At 47.3% G+C, this 19,110-nt stretch overlaps 1 protein-coding gene across 1 annotated transcript in view; it reads left to right on the forward strand.

Annotated features, from left to right (window-relative positions):
* Positions 1–19,110, forward strand: part of BMP6 (bone morphogenetic protein 6) — a gene marked incomplete at its 5' end in the record, with an annotated part of 152,081 nt that overhangs the window by 125,178 nt on the left and 7,793 nt on the right. The window contains 2 exons of the mRNA XM_010835884.1: positions 15,903–16,051; positions 16,654–16,851. Coding sequence (XP_010834186.1) covers positions 15,903–16,051; positions 16,654–16,851 — 347 coding nt within the window. The remainder of the gene's footprint in view (positions 1–15,902; positions 16,052–16,653; positions 16,852–19,110) is intronic.

Consider the following 19,110-nt stretch of genomic DNA (forward strand, 5'->3'; position numbering starts at 1 on the left):
GTTCTAGTTTCATTCTTTTACAAGTGGTTGACCAGTTTTCCCAGCACCACTTGTTAAAGAGATTGTCTTTAATCCATTGTATATTCTTGCCTCCTTTGTCAAAGATAAGGTGTCCATAGGTGTGTGGATTTATCTCTGGGCTTTCTATTTTGTTCCATTGATCAATATTTCTGTCTTTGTGCCAGTACCATACTGTCTTGATAACTGTGGCTTTGTAATAGAGCCTGAAGTCAGGTAGGTTGATTCCTCCAGTTCCATTCTTCTTTCTCAAGATAGCTTTGGCTATTCTAGGTTTTTTGTATTTCCATACAAATTGTGAAATTATTTGTTCTAGCTCTGTGAAGAATACCGTTGGTAGCTTGATAGGGATTGCATTGAATCTATAAATTGCTTTGGGTAGTATACTCATTTTCACTATATTGATTCTTCCAATCCATGAACATGGTATATTTCTCCATCTATTAGTGTCCTCTCTGTATTATTCTTGTTTCCTGAAATGAGGCCACACCATTTTACAAAAGAACTGTGTTCTTGGGGCTGCCTAGCAAGTAAAAGAATCCTTCCATGGGGTGATTTTTTAGAGCATTGGAGGGGCTAAGGGATGAAGTAGTACAGCATTTTATTTCAGTCCTACAGAGACAGAGAACAAGCCCATGACCTTGAAATTTTGCTTAGTCCTTAGGGCTCAGCTGAGTGGTTTGGTCAAATGGAGAGCTTGGGGCAGAGGTCAGCGCTGCCCGTGGTTCTCGTCGGGTAGCAAGTGGGAACTTGGCACGTGATAGGATTTTCTGGCAACAATATGGTAAATCTGAAGATAAAAGTAAGAGAATGCAAAGGGAAGGGAACTCCCTACCCCTTTGTTTATGGACTCTATTAGCTTGGGTTTCATAAACCAACTCCAGATTCTTGCTTTTGGTCCTGGAAGCCTGTTGACTTCCCAAGAAGGTCCAAAAGTCTCGGCCAAGAAGGTCCAAAGGAATGAGTTTCGTTTCTCCTGGACTTATGGGTCTGTCTCAATACATGCACTAAAATAATAACAAATGTGAACTTTGCCCCACACAAGAACTGTTTTGAGAGCACTGCTGACATTTGACCCTGATGCATATTCAGGTCCATTATGAGGAAAGTGGAGAAGGAAGGACGTGCCAGGCTTTGGGGACACACGCTGGTGTGGGCATACACGCTGACCGCTGTAGGTGAATCTCAGCCACATGATAATACATAATAAGTGAAATAGAGCCACTGTGGGATCTTTATTACAGACCAAAAGTTCAGATTGGAAGGGAAGTTTTCTGATGTCTGACTATCACTCCTAAATTAAAATATATCGATCAATTTAACTGTTAAGGGCCTCTGTTGAAAAGTAAATTCTTCATTGCTAGCTTTTCATCTTTCAGTATTTCAGAGAAATTCAGTATTCAGTGATTCTTTGGAATAGCTTGGTTTTGTTGTCCAGTCCCTAAGTTGTGTCCAACTCTTTGCAACTCCATGAACCGCAGTACACCAAGCTTTTCTGTCCTTCACCATCTCCCTGAGTTTGCTCAAACTCATGTCCATTGAGTCAGTGATGCCATCCATCCGTCTCATCCTCTGGCATCCCCTTCTTTTGCCCTCAGTCTTTCCCAGCATCAGGGTCTTTTCCAGTGAGTGAGCTCTTCGCATCAGGTGGCCAAAGTATTGGAGCTTCAGCTTTGGCATCAGCCCTTAATGAGTATTCAGGACTGATTTCCTTCAGGATTGACTGGTTTGATCTTGCTGTCCACGGGGCTCTCAAGAGTCTTCTCTAACACCACAGTTTGACAGCATTAGTTCTTCGGTGCTCAGCCTTCTTTATGGTCCAACTCTCACATCTGTTTATGACTAATTTAGCCATTGACTTTCAGTTTGCCTAATTATCAGTCTCATTGCCTTTCTGTGTTGGAAATAATCTGCTGGTGCCTTTTTGGCTCAGACTTCTGTTTGGAAAGCATAGTTTTCTCTGTTCTGCAGGATAAGCTTCATGGTGAAAACACTGGATTGGAGCTTTTGTGACTATGAATTTTTTTTTCAAAATTATTACTATTTTACCAAAGAGAGAGAGTACACGCTAGCAGACTATTTGTGAGGTTTACATTGAGCTTCAGCCAGAAGTGAACAGCTGCCTTGAGCTTCAGATGCTGGTGTCAGGCTTCCTCCAGGCCAGCAGTGAGCTTGGAAAACAGACTCCCCAATGGTCCCAACCTTTGATGACTCCCTGTCAAAGCTGTAATCGCTCTGCCTTCTAGGACGGGAGTATTTGGTGATGGATATATTTAACTTTTGTGCATAGGAAAGGGGAAATCCTGGGAGAATTGGGAGAATTTCGTGCTTTTGAAGAGTTCCAGGTTGGCCAGGAGGAGATTGTCTTTTCTTATCAGTGGCCTGGAGCCCAGAATGCCTGTGGCCTCCTCGTTTTCTTTCAGAGGCCTCCAGATTGAACCATGGGACCCCTTCTGGGGAAGGTCCCATCTCCCCATCTGTACCATCTTGGAGTGTCTTGGCTAAAAAGGACTCTCCCAGCTCATGAAGAAACATAGCTGTCTAATCTGTGTTTCAGTGAAATTTGTAGCATCTGATGGATCAGCTTAAGACATGTGTGTGTTGCAAAAGAGTTGGCCTCCTTGAAAAAGAAAAAAAAAAGGCAGGTTTTTCATTGCTGAGTCATACCCTCAGCTGGGGCTGAAGGAGTTCTGTGTCAGACCTCCTGCTATAAAGGGCAGCTAGGGAGTCTGACCCAGGGAGGGTCAGGAAAGATGCTTGGAAGGGAGGCTTTTGCTGTGAACTCTGCAGAAACCTCATGCCTCTGGTAAAAAAAATCACTGAACCAGGTAAGTTAAAAAACAGCGATGACTAGATGGTGTTTGTTGAAGCAGCTGATACATTATTCAAAACCTGAGAATAAGCCTAGAGATGAAATCTAAGTCCTGAAAAGAACTGGAGCAACTCGTGGAGTGGAGGGGGGTTGGCAACCCAGAAGCACACATGTGCTCTTTGTAGTCTGTTTATTTATTTTTAACTTTTTATTCTGTATTGAGGTATAGCTGAGTAATACTGTGGTAGTTTCAGGTGGACAGTGCAGGGACTCAGCCATACATATCCATGTACCCATTCTCCCCCAAACTCCCCTCCCATCCAGGCTGCCGCATCACAGGGAGCAGAGTTCCCTGTGCTCTGTAGTAAGGTCCTTGTTGTTTACCCATTTTATTTTTAAAAATAATTTATGTATTATTTTTGGTTGTGCTGGGTCTTCATTGCTAGGCGAGGGCTTTCTGTAGTTGTGGTGAGAGTTACTCTTCATTGTGGTGCACGGGCTTCTCACCGGGGTGGCTGTTCTTGTTGGATCACCAGCTCTAGGGCCCTCGGGCTCAGTAGTTATGGCCCGGGGCTTAGTTGCTCTCCAGCATCTGGAATCTTCCCGGACTAGGGATCGAACTTGTGTCCCCTGAATTGGCAGGGGGATTCTTATCCACGGTGCCACCAGGGAAGTTGCTTTGTTAGTTACCCATTTTAAATACAGCAGCGTGTACGTGTCTATCCCAGACTCCCTAACTCTCCCTTCCCCCCATTTTTAACTCTGTAGTATGGAGTGGGGTTGGTAGTTTAAGATGAGTTTGCTGTTAAAATCTGATGTTAGGAATTGTTATATGTTTATGATGACCCTGGTGGAAACTGGCAGTTATATCATGCTCAGAGTTTGGGAAAAACCTTCCCAAATCCCTTCCTTAGAGTTTAGCCATGACCACATCAGACAGCTGGGTAGGCACTTTACGCTATAGGAGGATGAAATGTGGCGTATATACATTGTGTCAAGTCCAGATTAGGCCTAAAGTGTGCTCTGCTTACTCAAAGTCACCCCCATGCTGTGGGGACAGTCCCAAGGTGAAGTGCCAGAAGGAGGGAAACGGTCCCCTTATGGCACGTCTTGCATCTTCAACTCCTCAGCTTGGATAAGAACATCTCAAGGATGCTCCTGTTTGGGTAGCACAGGAGACAGCTCTGGGTAAAAATGTGTCTGTTAGAATTCAGGCCTTTGGCTCTTGAGGACTCCTGGTGGGAAAAACCTCTGCAAACCTTCATTGATCTATTGGTCAACCATGGATGTGTTAGCAGCTTTTCCAAAGGAAAGGTGTGGAGGCGATGAAAGACTAAATCACAGGTAAGTAGTTGTACTTAGTCACGGTGTGGTGTTTTTGTCCATTTACTTTGCATTTTCTCCTGCAGCGCGTCCATGCTAAGCTGTCTTCATACTTGGAGGGTAAAGGCTGCTCTGATTAACTGTCAACCTTTTGTTATCATGTGTGGCAGCATGATGGTAGCATGTTGCTCAGTTCATAGGTACTCACGTGCCTTTATACTAATAGTGCAATTTGGGGGCCTTTAGGAATATCGTTCTCATCTGTATTTCTTATTTGGTTAAAGATATACTTTACCTCTTAATTCACTTTTGTATATCTGGAAGTCAAACAGCATCTCTTGGAAGCCAGACAGAAATGTTTTCAGTGTCTGAAAGATGGTTCTGTTTGGTCCATGGGTCGGCCCCACGTGCCTCTGCTAGCTGTGAAATTCTGTACTCTGGGCATGTATATGTCGCTTGGCAGTGATAGTCTGTCTTCTGTGTGTGTGATAACTTTCTTTTTTGTGTTTTATCATGGTGCAGTCTTTTGTAAGACATTTAAGCGAGAATTAATTACCAGATCGAAAAGTCAGTTCCTCCTGGTATAAGCAACAGCACAACTTACTCCTCTGTTTGCAAACAGAGGGAGTGGGAGGCAAACAAACAGAGGCAAAGTGGGAGTTTTTTTGTATAGATATAGTTTTCTCAGTTTGGATCATATGCTTCATCCTAATTTTAGCATCGTTTTTAGCACTGGAAGATGTGCAACTGTGAATCAAGGAAGCAGGGCAATTCTGTGGTGGAGTTGGTTTTTAAAACCGAGAAAGATTTCCTTAGGCTGCCCAGAGGCTATGCTGGTGGGGTCCCCAGGAAGAAGGCCAGACTGAATTATTGTTTATGTGACTAAGTTCATCAATTCTGACCTGTTTTTAAGATAGAATATAGTTGTCCCAGGAGAGAAAATAACTGTCGAAAGGCAAAAGCAGTTTTCCAGAATTTTAAATTTGACACACTTCTCTGAACCATTCACGGAGATCGGAAACAGAGGAATCAGTCAGGAGGGTCTTGGAGAAGAGTCCAGGTTGGGACAGGTCTGAGTCATGATTAGATGCTGAGAGCCTGTGAGATATGGAAGTATTTAGACCAGCAGAATGAGCTCTACTCTATAGTTCTGGGTATTTGAGAACGATGGACGTAGATTAGAGAGTTTAGATATAAGAATAAAAAAACCTAGTTGACCCGGGACCGCTTATTGAAAATACTGTCCTTTTTCCATTCACATCAGTGGCATCTTTGTCATAAATCATGTGACCACTTAAGTGTGGGTCTGTGTCTAAGATCTTTGTTCTGCTCTGTTGGTTGATTTTTCTCTTCTTGTACCAATATTATGCTCTTGAGTCTTTTAGTTTTAAGGGAAGTCTTGATATCTGGCATGTAAGTTCTCCAAATTTGTTCAAGCTTTTCTTGGCTGTTGATGGTCCTTTGTAGTTCCATGTATACTATAAAATCAGCATTTCAGTTTCCACAAAGAAGCTCTGTGCTGAAATTCTGAATCTACTTGGAATTTTGTCAGATTTAGAGCTCAATTTGGGATGAATTGACTCTCGCTAATTGTGAGTGGTCCAGTCCAAGAATGTTTATTTAGGTTTGCTTTTAACTTCTCTCAGTAACCTTTTACAGTTTGTGGGGGTCTTGAATGTTTTTATTAGAATTATTCCAAGTATTGAAGTTTCCATCCTATTGTGAGTGGTATTGTTATCTTTTAAAAATTTCAGTGTCTGATTATTTTTTGCTGTACCCATAGAAATAACAATTGATTTTTAGATATTGATCTTATATCCAGCAACCTTGCAAATGTACATAGTCTAATAATGTTTCTCTGCACTATTTTAGAATTTCCATGAATATAATCATGTCATCTATAAATATTTTTAATTTTTCATCATAGTTCTTATATTTTTGCTTCTGTTATTGTGCTTGCTGGACATCCAGTGTAATACTGAATTCCATTCAGGTTTCTGGTAGGTTTCTAATCTGACATTGGAAATCTGTCAGATTTCTGATCTAAGGGAGGAAGCATTTAATCTGTACCATTAAGGACAATGTTTGTTATAAATGTTTTTGTAGATACTCTGAATAGACTTAGGAAATTCTCCTCTATTCTTACTTTGCTATGAGTTTTTTAAAATTAGAAATTATGTGGATTTTTTTCTGAATTTTGGGGCATGATTGTAGTTAGTCCTTCATATATCCATGGGTTCTACATCTGTGGAGTCAACCAACTACGCATCAAAATATTTTTTAAAGATTTCAGGAAGTTCCAAAAAATTTGAATTGCTATGTGCTTGCAACTATTTACACGGCACTTACATTGTATTAGGTACTATAAGTAATCTAGAGATTTAAAATATACAGGAGGACATGCATGGGTTATATGCAGATATACTACATGGTTTTATGTAATGGACTTGAGCATACATGGATTTTGGTGTCTAGCTATTTTTTGGTATCCAGAATTGGGTCCTGGAACCAGTCCCCCAAGGATACTGAGGGATGTCTATAACCAATGTCACATTCCTGAAACAAACTGAACTTGGGATTTATCCTTTTAATATAACACTAGATTTTAAGATCATATCTGAAAATTCTATTATTTGAATCACCTGTGGGTCTATTTTCATGATCTGTTTGCTCCCTTGATTTTTCTTCATTTGGTCTTATTTCCTAGCATGCCAAATCATTTTTTGAAATTATATTCTGGACTTTATTTATGAAAAACAGTTCTAGATACTGGTGTCTCCTTCCAGACTGGATTTCACTTTCTTCTGGAAGGCAGGCAGGTCAGCTTGTTCGGTTTTAATTGAAGCCAGGTTTCTGGATATGTTGAGGCATCTGTTTCTTGTTTTCCCTTTCTCCTGCAGTTTAGCTCGTTAGGGGTCTCGGCTGAAGGTCTAGGTTGTTTACCAGAAGTTCTCTTCCATGGTGGGCTCTGAACTCTTAATTTTAAACTCCCCAGCATTGAGAGACTGCCAAAAACTCTGCTGTGCTTTTGTTTAGCCTCTAAGCAGTTTCTTCCTGCTTGTTTTCTCAGCTTCTTCCTCCACGCAAACACAGCCTAACATTTGGCAAATGTCTCAAATGGAAATACTGGAGTTCACGGCAGTCAGGCCTTGAAGAGCCAAGATCCTAGAGGAAGGGACCCCTAACTTCTATGAAATCACATTGATGAGCTCACTTCTGTGCAGTCCTCTGGGACCTTAGCCCTCCAAGTCATAACTCCCTGAAGCTCCAGTTTGCATTGCCAGCCAATGATACTGCTCCAGGCTCTGGGCTGCTACCCCATTCTGTTTGACATCTTTGCGGTATGCCAGGAATTAACCAAGGCCCGGAGATGAAAAAGCAGTGGCGGATACAGGCTCAGCCTTGATGCACTTCTCTTCTCTCTGACCTCTTGCCGCATCAAGTGTTTGCCTTTCTTGGTGGCTCTAAGGTAGCTTCAAACAGGTTTGTGATTTTCGCTGTTCTTAGTAAGAGTGCTCGTTTGATGCACCATACCCCAAAGCACCCATCTCTGAAGTGTCATATTTTTATTTGGAAATCTTTATAATGAATCCCCACAGATGTTGATGTTGGAACCAAACAGTTTGATTCTGGAAACCAGACTTGAACCCAGTCGTTGGGCCAGCATCTAGGAGATTCATGTTCTTAGGAAAGCATTTCTCACAGACTGATGCTCATAGAGTGATTGCTGTATGAATTCCGTTGGATGTTCAGTGATGCCTCCCGAAATGAAGGAACATGAACTCTTATCTCCACTGACCTGAAAGTGAGATATCTGGGACTGTTCTTTTATGAAGAGAAGGGCAAATTTGAGAAAGGCGGGATGGGAGAAGTCGATTGTTGTTTGGGCAGAGGAAAATCAAAGGCTTCTTATCGCTGTGCCCAGCCACGCCTGTTTCTGAATCTGGCTGTCACAGGTTCCCTCCCTAGGGACGACTGAAATCTTCCTGCTGGCTTGGTAATCTCTGGCACACTCAGCCTGGGCCCCAGACGAGCACTGAACTTTGTAGTGTTTGTTCCTTTGCTCCTGAGAAAGGGACAACGTGCCCGACCCACACCTGTGGTTATGTAACCAGTTACTTTCATCTTCTTAGTCAAGAGCATCTTCCTTAGACTTAGAAAGACCCCCATGAAGTCAAAGGGGAAAACAAGAGTCAAGAAGCTACCAAGCCTTCTTCCCCTTGCCTGTCTATGTTCTGTTCCTTGGAAGGGTAGCTGAGAAGGTTAGAGAAGAATTAAAAGAACAAGGACAAATTTTGGAGAGGGCGACGTCAGGGTGTGGGGAACAGGAAGAACTTTTGTTTGGGAATTGTTTACCCACTTGGTAAATGTGGCAGAGAAAAGAAAAGAGGTTTGTGTCTGGAAATGATGCTGCCTTCTCTATTATTCACACCCAGGTGTTTTAGTTGCCAGCATCTCCGCACCAGGATGTCCAGCTTTTTGGGAGGCAGGCCATGGTTGTATAGTCAAGATTTTTTTTTTTGCTATTTGTTTTAAAATCACCAATTAGCAGCACTTTTATTGCCTTAGTTCCCCAAGTTGGGCAGGGATGTGGATGTGGGCATGGGTGATAAGAACCAAAACATAAAATTTGCCTGTGACATGTTTAAAAGGTGGCAGAAACTGAGAGGTTGTTGCTGACCCACGAAAGGATGCTGGGATTCTTGGCCTCCGAAAGAGAAGAATTCAATCGGGGGCCAGAGACAATCAAAAGACTGTCTCAAGCTTGTGAAAATTTTACCAGACCCACTCCCATGCCAACAATTTACATTTTAGGATAACAAGATTAGAATTTAACAATAGAAAGATCCTACCAGACCCACTCCCATAATATACATTCTAAAATATCAGGATTAGTCAGAAGGTTTTCAAGAAGGAGAAACTGTACTCAAGCAGGACACGTCATTGTATAATTTTTAGTACAGAGTTTAAACTTAGTTGTTTAAACTGACTTGTTTGTTGTATAATCATCACTACCAGGCTTAAAGATAAAAATGTTTTATGTGACTAGGACTAAGCAATGTAGAGGAAAAGAAAACGTTTGTCCTTTCCTCCTCCTTGAGAATTCCAGACCCCTCTCTCCTTGGGGACCCCCGGACTTCTTATCAACCTACCTAGAAATTGACTCTCTCAAAACCTCCCCAATCACTGGGGTGTGGTGGGATATATACCCCAGTGTGATGTTATTGTTCAGTTGCTAAGTCGTGTCTGACTCTTTGTGACCCCATGGACTGCAGCGCACCAGGCTTCCCTGTCCTCCTCTACCTCTCAGAGTTTGCTCAAGTTCATGTCCATTGAGTTGGTGATGCCATCTGACCATCTTGTCCTCTGCCGCCCTCTTACCCCAGTGTATGGGAACATTATTGCATCTATGTGGTCACCAAGCACAGGTTAGGTAGCCTTGAACTTGAACAAAGTAGCCTTCCATCTTCCCCTGCTCCCTGTCTTGGACACACAGAAGCAAGCCTTCTGATAATCCTGCTACTTTGGATTTAATCTCACCCGTAACTCTGATTGTTAGTCTCACTTGATAAATCCCCAAGGGTAAGGCCAGTCCCCAAGACCATCAAGCATTTACGCATGAAGTCTACATGACTTGATACTATTTTAGAGAGAGAGGTAAGGTATTTTGAGAGCTGACAGCTTGAAACCTGAAGTCTAAACAGCAGGCCAAGGTCATTCTCCTCGTACTTTAGAGAAAGGCAGAGTGCTCAACGACAGTGGCCCTGAGCGTGGTCCCCAGACCAGTGGCAGCAACATCACCTGGGAATCTGATGGGGATGCAAGCTCACAGGCCCTGCCGCCAAAACTCTGAGAGTCTGTGTGTGAGCACAGCCTCCAGGGGAGTCTGGTGCCCACCGGCCTTGGGAACCTCCGTGGTGATGGCTCAGGGCCAGGTTGCCTGGGTCCACATCCCCGCTCTGCTCGTGCCGGCGGAGTGCCTGTGAGCAAGCCGCGTGACCACGTGCGCCTCCGTTCCCCGCTGTGTTCGCCTGTGATGGTGTGAATACTCTTGGGCAGTTGTGAGGAGCTAACACATTTAAGAGCTGTCCCGTGGTGAACAGCGTGTAAGGGCAGAGCTGTGTTACTATCCGGATTCAAAGGGATTTGTGTTGGTTTGTCGAAGATGAAATATACCTTACCGAATTTTGGTGCCTTTGATGTTTGAAACTTCTCTTTATGCCATGCTCATCCTAGAAGTGAAAACTGGGTAATTTCAACTGCCATAAAGTCAGTGGGAGCCTGGCTGATTATATAACATAGTATATGCTATGTTCAGTTGCTCGGTCGTGTCCAACTCTCTGCGACCCCATGGACTGTAGCCCGCCAGGCTTCTCTGTCCATGGGGATTCTCCAGACAAGAATATTGGAGTGGGTTGCTATGCCTTCCTCCAGGGAAATCTTCCCAACCCAGGGATCGAACCCAGGTCTCCCTCATTGCACGTGGATTCTTTACCATCTGAGTCACCAGGGAAGCCTAAAAATACTGGAGTGGGTTGCCATTCCCTTCTCCAGGGGATCTTCTTGACCCAGGAATCAAACCGGGGTCTCCTGCATTGCAGGCAGATTCTTTACCAGCTGAGCTGCCAGAGAAGCCCAATATATACAATATAGTACATATAACATAGTATGAGGGCTTCCCTGGTGGCTCAGACAGTAAAGAGTCTGGTTCAGTCCCTGGGTTGGGAAGATCCCCTGTAGAGGGGAATGGCAACCCACTCCAGTACTCTTGCCTGGAGAATTCCATGGACAGAGGAGCGTGGTGGGCTATAGTCCACATGACTGCAGAGAGTTGGACACGACTGTGTGACTGTCACTAGTACAGTATGTAGTGTATATAATATTGCATACATAGTATGAAAGAAAGTGTGAGTTGCTCAGTCGTGTCTGATTCTTTGTGACCCCATGGACTGTAGCCCACCAGGCTCCTCTGTCCATGGGATTTCTCAAGCAAGAATCCTGGAGTGGGGTGCCATTCCCTTCTCCAGAGCATCTTTCTGACCCAGGGATTGAACTCAGGTCTCCTGCATTGCAGGCAGATTCTTTATTGTCTGGGAATAATAATACTAGGGAACTCCTGCAATACATAATGTGTATAATTCAAGTAACAGGTGAATGAACATTATTATATATGTGATATATAATGTATACAATATTATGTAATATATAGTGTATACAGTAATGTCCATTCAGCCTTGTTACTTGAATCAGTGTGTAGCAGTTTACTCTGATTTCTAGTACTCTGTTTTCAAATATTCTGTTTCTTTTCTACCTTTTTAGTTGGTAAAAGTTTAGATGTGATCCTGTATGTACAATACATCACATAAGAAAAAAGTAAAAACCCTTGCCTTACTCTCTCATTTTCTCAAATGATTTTTGGCTCCCATTCTGTTTGAAAATTGCACTTTATGCTCTTCTTGCATAAAGAAGGCCTCGACGCCCCTGGAGTGGTTTACAGGGGCAGCCCTGCTGCTCACGTCACAGAACCGGGTGCGTCTTGTGTGAGGCGACCCTTTGACAGAGTCCGTAGACTGAGAAGGTCACGTGTCATTGAAGAAAGGTAAACAGCTGTGGGCAGACCAGGGCCATTTTGGTGACTTGCCACAAATAGTGTCTCTTACCCACCTGAGTCACGAGCAGCGTTGACCCAGCAGGGTCCCCCCTCAGAGGCTCATTCTTGTGAAAGGCCCTCTGCCTCCCTGGACGTGTGTCAGTGATGGCTGTATCTAGACGGAGGGTGTTGTGCTCGGAAGGGGAGAGGGGAGAAGCCAGGGAGGCTGCTGGCATCCCAGCCGTGGGTGTGAGGCATCTCGACCTTCCTCCTCCTGCCCTGACATGCGGAGTCACCCCTGACTGCTCTCCTCTGCCAGCCCCAAGCATCTGAAACCTGACTTCTGTATCCAGCCTCCACTGGCACTGATGGGCAGTGGGTTTGGATCTCTGACTTTATTCCAAGCCCTTGCTGGGTGTTTACTTACCTCTGCTCTATGCACTAGAAAAAAATCTTTGTATTAAAGTAGAGTTGATTTATAATATTGTGTTAGTTTCAGGTGTATGGCAAAGTGATTCATATATTTTTATATATATATTCTTTTTCAGATTCTTTTCCACGATAGTTTATTTATTACATGATAGGTGAATATAGTTCCCCATGCTGTACAGTAGGTCCTTGTTTATTTTATGTACAGTCGTGTGTATCTGTTAATCCCCAATTCCCAATGCACCCCTCCCCTGCTTGCCCCTCCAGTAACCATAAGATTGTTCTCTGTGAGTCTGTTTCTAGTTTTGTAATTAAGTTCATTTGTATCATCTTTTTTTTTTTTTTTTTCAAGATTCCACAGATAAGTGACATCACACGTCATCTGTCCTATGCTTTTCTTGACTCCGCTTTTTGGATGTGTGGTGGCTGAGAGCCGGGGCTCCAGCTTCAAGCTCTGGTCACCCCCCTGAACCCCGTGTGGCCATCACACACACCCCCTCTGCGGGCTGCGCGCCGCCAGCTCCGGAAGGGAGCCATGATGGGACCGGCCTCCCCATCCTCTTCGGGTCGGCGGGAGCGCTCGGCCGGCGCCTGAGTGCTGGGAGCCCGGGAGGTATTTGCTGCTCCACCAGGCCGATAGCCCAGTTATTATTATTATTATTTTTTTATGTGGACCAGTTTGTAAAGTCTTTATTGAATCTGTTTTGGTTTTATGTTTTGGTTTTTGGCCACGAGGCCTGTGGGATCCCAGCTCCCCGACCAGGGTTTGAACCCACACCCCCTGTACTGGAAGCTGAAGTCTTAACCCCTGGACCGCTGGGGAGGCCCTGAGCCCGGTTACTTTAAGTCCCTGTGCTCCATCACCCCTGCTCCCAGGGACCTGAGCACCCTCGTTTGAGTGGCTGTCTTTGATTTGGCCTCCGTGCCCTGAGCCCCGGAGCTCAGCTGCAGCCCACGTGTGTGTGGACCCCCTGGTCTTCTAATCGGCGAGGACCAGCCTTGTCTTCACCGGACAGTCAGCGAGGCGCGGCCCTGAAGCCCTGCCAGGTCCTGGGGGGGGTACGTGGGGGGCCCCTGGGTGACCTGGAGCAGCGTCAGGTTGCAACACAGGCTCCCGTGTCCACCAAGCCCCACCCACCTGTGGACTCCATTTCTTCCCTGTCATGGTTTCGTGTGCCTCCTCTGCCCTCCTTAAACCACACCCCACTCTTCTTCCTGTCCTCTGCTGTCTCTGCCCCATTTTTGGATGATGGCCTTCTGTCCCATCTCCCACTTTCTCAGCTGACAGACTCCCCCATTCCTTTGTCCTGAGCCCTACTTTTGAAATATAAAAGCTCATTCTAGCTCAACCTAGATAGCTTATTAAAAAGCAGAGACATTACTTTCCCAACAAAGGTCCATCTAGTCAAAGCTATGGTTTTCCCAATAGTCATGTATGGATGTTAGAGTTGGACCATAAAGAAAGCTGAGTGCCAAAGAATTGATGCTTTTGAACTGTGGTGTTGGAGAAGACTCTTGAGAGTCCCTGGGACTGCAAGGAGATCCAACCAGTCCATCCTAAAGGAAATCAGTCCTGACTGTTCATTGGAAGGACTGAAGCTGAAACTCCAATCCTTTGGCCACCTGATGTGAAGAACTGACTCATTAGAAAAGACCCTGATGTTGGAAAAGATTGAAGGCAGGAGGAGAAGGGGATGACAGAGGATGAGATGGTTGGATGGCATCACTAACCCAATGGACATGAGTTTGAGCAAGCTCTGGGAGTTGGTGATGGACAGGGAGGCCTGGCGTGCTGCAGTCCATGGGGTCGCAAAGAGTCGGACACGACTGAGCCACTGTACTGAACTGAGCTCTTTCTACCAGCCGTGTCACACTCGTATCTTGGGCTGTATTTCTCTGCATCCTTGTTACAAGTCCTAACAACATGAGCCAGTTGCCCCATTGACGCCCTAGTGACCAGTGCCCCTCAGCCATGGCACCCTGTGGGTGCTGACATCCCCACCACATCCTCATTCTAGAACTGCTCCTCTGATAAGAACGTGTCTGGTGCTTCTTTCAGGACCAGACTATCCCCACATTGCTGTTCCTGGTTCTGTTATTTCTGGATGAGAGTCTTTTCCTACCTTCCAGAACAGAACTGATGTCTTCACATCTTCACTTCAAAGCTCTGGACTTGTGTCCCCTCTTGCTGTTTTCCATGAACACCCCCGTCTGTCCGCCCACAGTCGCCTCAGTGACGGGGGTGGGGGGTAATTTGTCAGCAGGGGCTGTGACACACGCGTTGAGGGGGGGGCTTTATAGATGGCAGGCCGGGCGTGCCCCCCGCAGACCCTGTCCACCAGCTGAGTAAACGCTGCGTAGCCACACCTACTGCTCCGAGCTCAGAAAAGATGACAATAGTGTTGCCTTCCAGCTCTGAGCCGGGTAAACAGGAAAAATTGTTTCTCCTCTGAGAAGTCTAAGACTTTTCACTCAGAGGTTTCGCTGGCCTCCAGACCATTGGATGGACTAGAGATACATTTTGTTGCTTTGTCGCGGGTTGTCTTTCATCATGATCTCAAAAGGCGGGAAGGCCCTTGTGGAAATCTCGGGATCCACTGGCTTCTGGCCTCGACCGTGACGTGTCTGTGAACTCATGTCTGAGTCGCAGTGTCCTCAGCTGTAAAATGGGGGTAATGATCCTCTGCCTGCTTTGCAGGATGGCCCAAGCCGAGCAGATGCAGGCACTTTGTAATGGATTTAAATGTATGCTGTTCGTATTATGATGCTCATTTTAAGTTTAGTACTGAATTCTAGTCATGTTTCTGTCCTGTAAGCTCTTCACGCAGAATGTTTCCAGCACCAGGGGGTCTGCGTCTTTCCAGGGAGGGTGGAAACCTCTCCCCCCCCCGTCACAGGGATTCCAGGCCACTCTCTGCCCGTGACCCCGGGGCGTCAACTCAGATGGGTGTCCCTGTGATACCCCGAGGTGACCGTCCCTCACGCCGCCTTGTCACAGCATATGGGTCCTTCACCCTGTCAGTCCATGATCCCCTGGGTTGTGTTAGCTGGAAACTGTAAAAAAGAAAAGACAAGAAATGTGTATGTAAATATAAGAACAGCCCTGTGGAGTCCAGTGGAAGGAATGGGCTCATTGAGTTTGCCTCACAGGAGCCCAGGCGGCTCACGGTGGGGCCGACGCCGACTCCATTCTGCAGTCCACACAAGCAAGGACTCGGCTCTTAACCGCAGGCCGTGTGCAAAGGTGTTGATTAAAAGAAAAGTATTGATGCTCAGAAATAGCATGTGAACCCCGGTTTCCCCTTCCACAGGAACTAAGAACATGTGAGGATTGTTGGGCCCTCATTAAAAAAAAAAAATCAAAGCTTAGTAAATGCTCATCTTTACTAATCCTGATTTTAGTATTTTTTCATCGTTTTCTTCTCGGCCCCCCACCCCTCCGTTTTCTTTTTAGAGTTCATTAGCCATAAAGTGAACAACCACAGGCCCGTTTACTTATTTATTTTTTCTTAAATCTAAAAACCTCTGGCACGAGCAGTTGTGAGGCTCCCGCGGACGTAGAGGGCCCTCCCGTGTCAGGAGGAAGCCGGTGTGGCACCCCAGCTCATGTGCACTCCCCTTGATGGCGCCGGGCACGGGCCACCGTCCTGCCTGCATTCTGACGCCTGGCAGGACCGCGGGCTGAGCCGGGGCCCTGTGCCCTCACCCTCTGTCTCCTCTCTCTTCCAGAGACTCGGACCTGTTTCTGCTGGGCACGCGTGCTGTGTGGGCCTCAGAGGCGGGCTGGCTGGAGTTCGACATCACGGCCACCAGCAACCTGTGGGTCCTGACTCCGCAGCACAACATGGGGCTGCAGCTGAGCGTGGTCACGCGTGATGGTGAGTTCAGGGACTCGGGCCTTTGCCTCCTTGGCGGCAGGTGTGGGCAGCCGTGGTCCCCAGGCGGGCCCCCCGTTTCCCGACCTCCTGGAGCCTTGGTGGACAAGCAGAGTCCTGCCCCAGGGCCTCCTGGCAAGGACTCAGGGACAGTTAGATGGTCCGGGAGCCTCAGAGAGGGGTAGGAGCTGGGTGCTGAGTTAAAGAGGAAGGCCGGGGTGAGCTCTAGGTGCTGACGTTGAGTAGGTTTGTGGGGGCCCTTCCTGCACCCGCTCCTGCAGTGTCAGAGCTTGGCAGGTCCCAGTCCCCTCGGGCCGGACCCAGTCAGCCCATGAAGTCACCTTCCTGGGTGGGAGACGTTAGATGGGGAAGATGGGTGTGAACAGAAGATAGCAGCAGGAACGGGGGAACTGGGGGCCCCACCACCCCTTGCCCTGCCTCCTGGGACCTCGGCAGGAGGAGGGGGGAGGGCTCAGGGTGCCCCGTGTCTACCCGCACGTGGGCTCCTCCTCTCTGAGGGCACCCGGGAAGCTTGGGCGTGCCCTGCAGGTGGACACCAGGCTCGGTGCCACATCTCAGAGGTGCGCTTCCGTATTTGCCTACAGGGCTCAGCATCAGCCCTGGGGCCGCGGGCCTGGTGGGCAGGGACGGCCCCTACGACAAGCAGCCCTTCATGGTGGCCTTCTTCAAGGCCAGTGAGGTCCACGTGCGCAGTGCCCGGTCGGCCCCCGGGCGGCGCCGGCAGCAGGCCCGGAACCGCTCCACCCCGGCCCAGGACGTGTCGCGGGCCTCCAGCGCTTCAGGTGGGTCAGGGACGCCTGTGGGCCCCGGGGTGTCTGTGAGGACACAGGACCTGCCGAGGCTTGCAGGCGCTGCCCAGCTCTGCAGGCCCACGTGCAGCTGTAGGTGCCCTGGATTATCTGGACGGACGCCTAGGCCGTCAGAGGGGAGCCTTTGTGACCCCAAGATCGTCTGCAGGTTGAGACAGCCTCAGTGTCTGCTGTCCCAGAAAAGCATCCTTCTGTCTGATCAGATTTCTCCCAGCTCTTCTTCATTCCCATAAAGATCCAGGGAATGACTGCATTTTCTCCAAATTGCATTATGCCCGGGAAGTGGTGACAGACAGACTTCATGCCTTTGTAGAAGGCGGGCTCCTGTCGGTCAGTGCTCTCGGCTGGGAGTGATGGCAAGTCAGTTCCGGCACCCCTCTCTGATGGGTTTCATTGGTTTTCATTCAACTGGGCAGTTTGGTGTTCTGCCTTGAGATGTGGTGAGACCCACGGGCTCAGCAGATAGTAGGAATCCCCTTTCCTTTTTCCTTTGTTGGTGGTGGTCTCAGAAAGCCTAGCTCGACATGTGCTGAGAAAGGCAACCTCAGCTTCAGGATGAGAGCGCCTCTTCTGCAGTAGCTTCAGCAGAGCCTGGAGCTAGGGGGTGGGGTGAGGCCCCGCCCCCACCCCCCACCGCCTGCCCTGAATGGGCAGGTTCAAAGGGCAAGAGAGAGGAAACAGCCCTCTCTGCCAGAGTGTCAGTTCAGCAGTCCTGCAGACAGGCTCCCTCCCATGCAGAGCCAGTCTTCAGAACAGGAGGCAGGGCATGCAGGCGCTGATAGGCAGCACAGAGCTGGTCAGTGTTGAATTCAAAACAAGGTGCATCTTGCTGGGTGCTTACAGGTTCCAGGCTTCCTTTCCCTTTAACTAGCCCGGAAATCAGGCACCAAGTTGAGGGTTCACTTTGGGATTTGTAGTCAGAGATCTTGCTTTCCTCATCAGCGCTCTGTAACTTAGCGTGTGTGCATGTGCCAAGTCATGTCCGACTCTTTCCAACCGTGTGGACTGTAGCCTGCCAGGCTCCGCTGTCCATGGGATTCTCCAGGCAAGAATATGGGAGTGTGTTGCCGTGCCAGGGGAATCTCCCTGACCCAGGGACTGAACCCGCATCTCTCTTGTTCCCTGCATCGGCAGGCACCGGTGCTTTCACACTGCCACCCTGGGAAGCCCTGCTTTGTGACTCAGGACGAACCTGATCCAGTTTGGCTTCGGTTTACCCAGCGGTTGGTGGGCACGCTTGATGCTCAGTGGCTTTGCTGGGATTGAATGAGGAGCATCGCTCTGGCTCAAAGATGAGGTGCCTCCAGCCATAGGAAGTTCTTAGCAGGTATGTCAGGCTCCTTAGAAGGGATGTAAAATACGTCAGGCAGATGCATTAACTCTTCCAGGTGGCTTTAAAACAATGTCATCTTCTGCGGCTGGAAAGAGTTCGTGGAACTTTCCAAAGCACCCAGTTTTCCTGTGGGAAGCAGTGTCTTCACTCTGGATTCCGACTCAGCCGTTTCAGTTCTCAGTAACTTGGATGTGGAACCAGAAGGGGCGCCACCCAGCGTGATGTGACATTTTGCCGCTTGTCCTCTTGCTGTTTCTTGGAAGCGTCGCCCAGCATGGGTGTTCCTGTGTTTACTGCTAGAAACAGTCAGGGCTAGGGTTTAAAGAAAAAGAAGAAGTGATGACTTTCCTGTATGCGCGGTGGAGGAAGCCTTCGGAACAGCAATCATCCCGGGCTTCTCCTCGGGGCATGGTGGCGCAGCCCGCCAATGGCGGCCGTTCATTAAGAGCTGCGGTCAGTTTGGTGCTGGGACCTCAGACATGAAGGCAGCTCTGGGATGCTGATTGCTTTTGTTAAATGAAAATTTCACTTGATTTATTCCACCTCCCCTCCCCCCACCAGTACACACATAAAATTTCTTTTCTAATTGAGAAAACATGTCATCTCTGATTTGGATTTCCGTGGCATCACTGAATTATTCTCTTCCAAGTCCCTTTCAGCATTTTGTTTCCAGTTTGATGAGTTTGAATTAAATATGAGTATTAAAGGTGGACTGCTTTGTAAGAAGAGGCAAGTGTATCTGCCTTTTTCAGGGGTAGGAAAGCAGAGTTCCTAACAAACGCCTCTGCCCTCGCAAAAGGGGGTTTAAACCCCTTACTCTGGAGAGTCCTCCCCCCGACCCCCCACTATCTTCAAAGACTCTCTCAAGATGGTCCAATTAATGATCCGGTTAGACCCAC

This window comes from Bison bison, unplaced genomic scaffold, assembly GCF_000754665.1.
Source record: "Bison bison bison isolate TAMUID 2011002044 unplaced genomic scaffold, Bison_UMD1.0 scf7180017864053, whole genome shotgun sequence".
Taxonomy (NCBI): domain Eukaryota; kingdom Metazoa; phylum Chordata; class Mammalia; order Artiodactyla; family Bovidae; genus Bison; species Bison bison.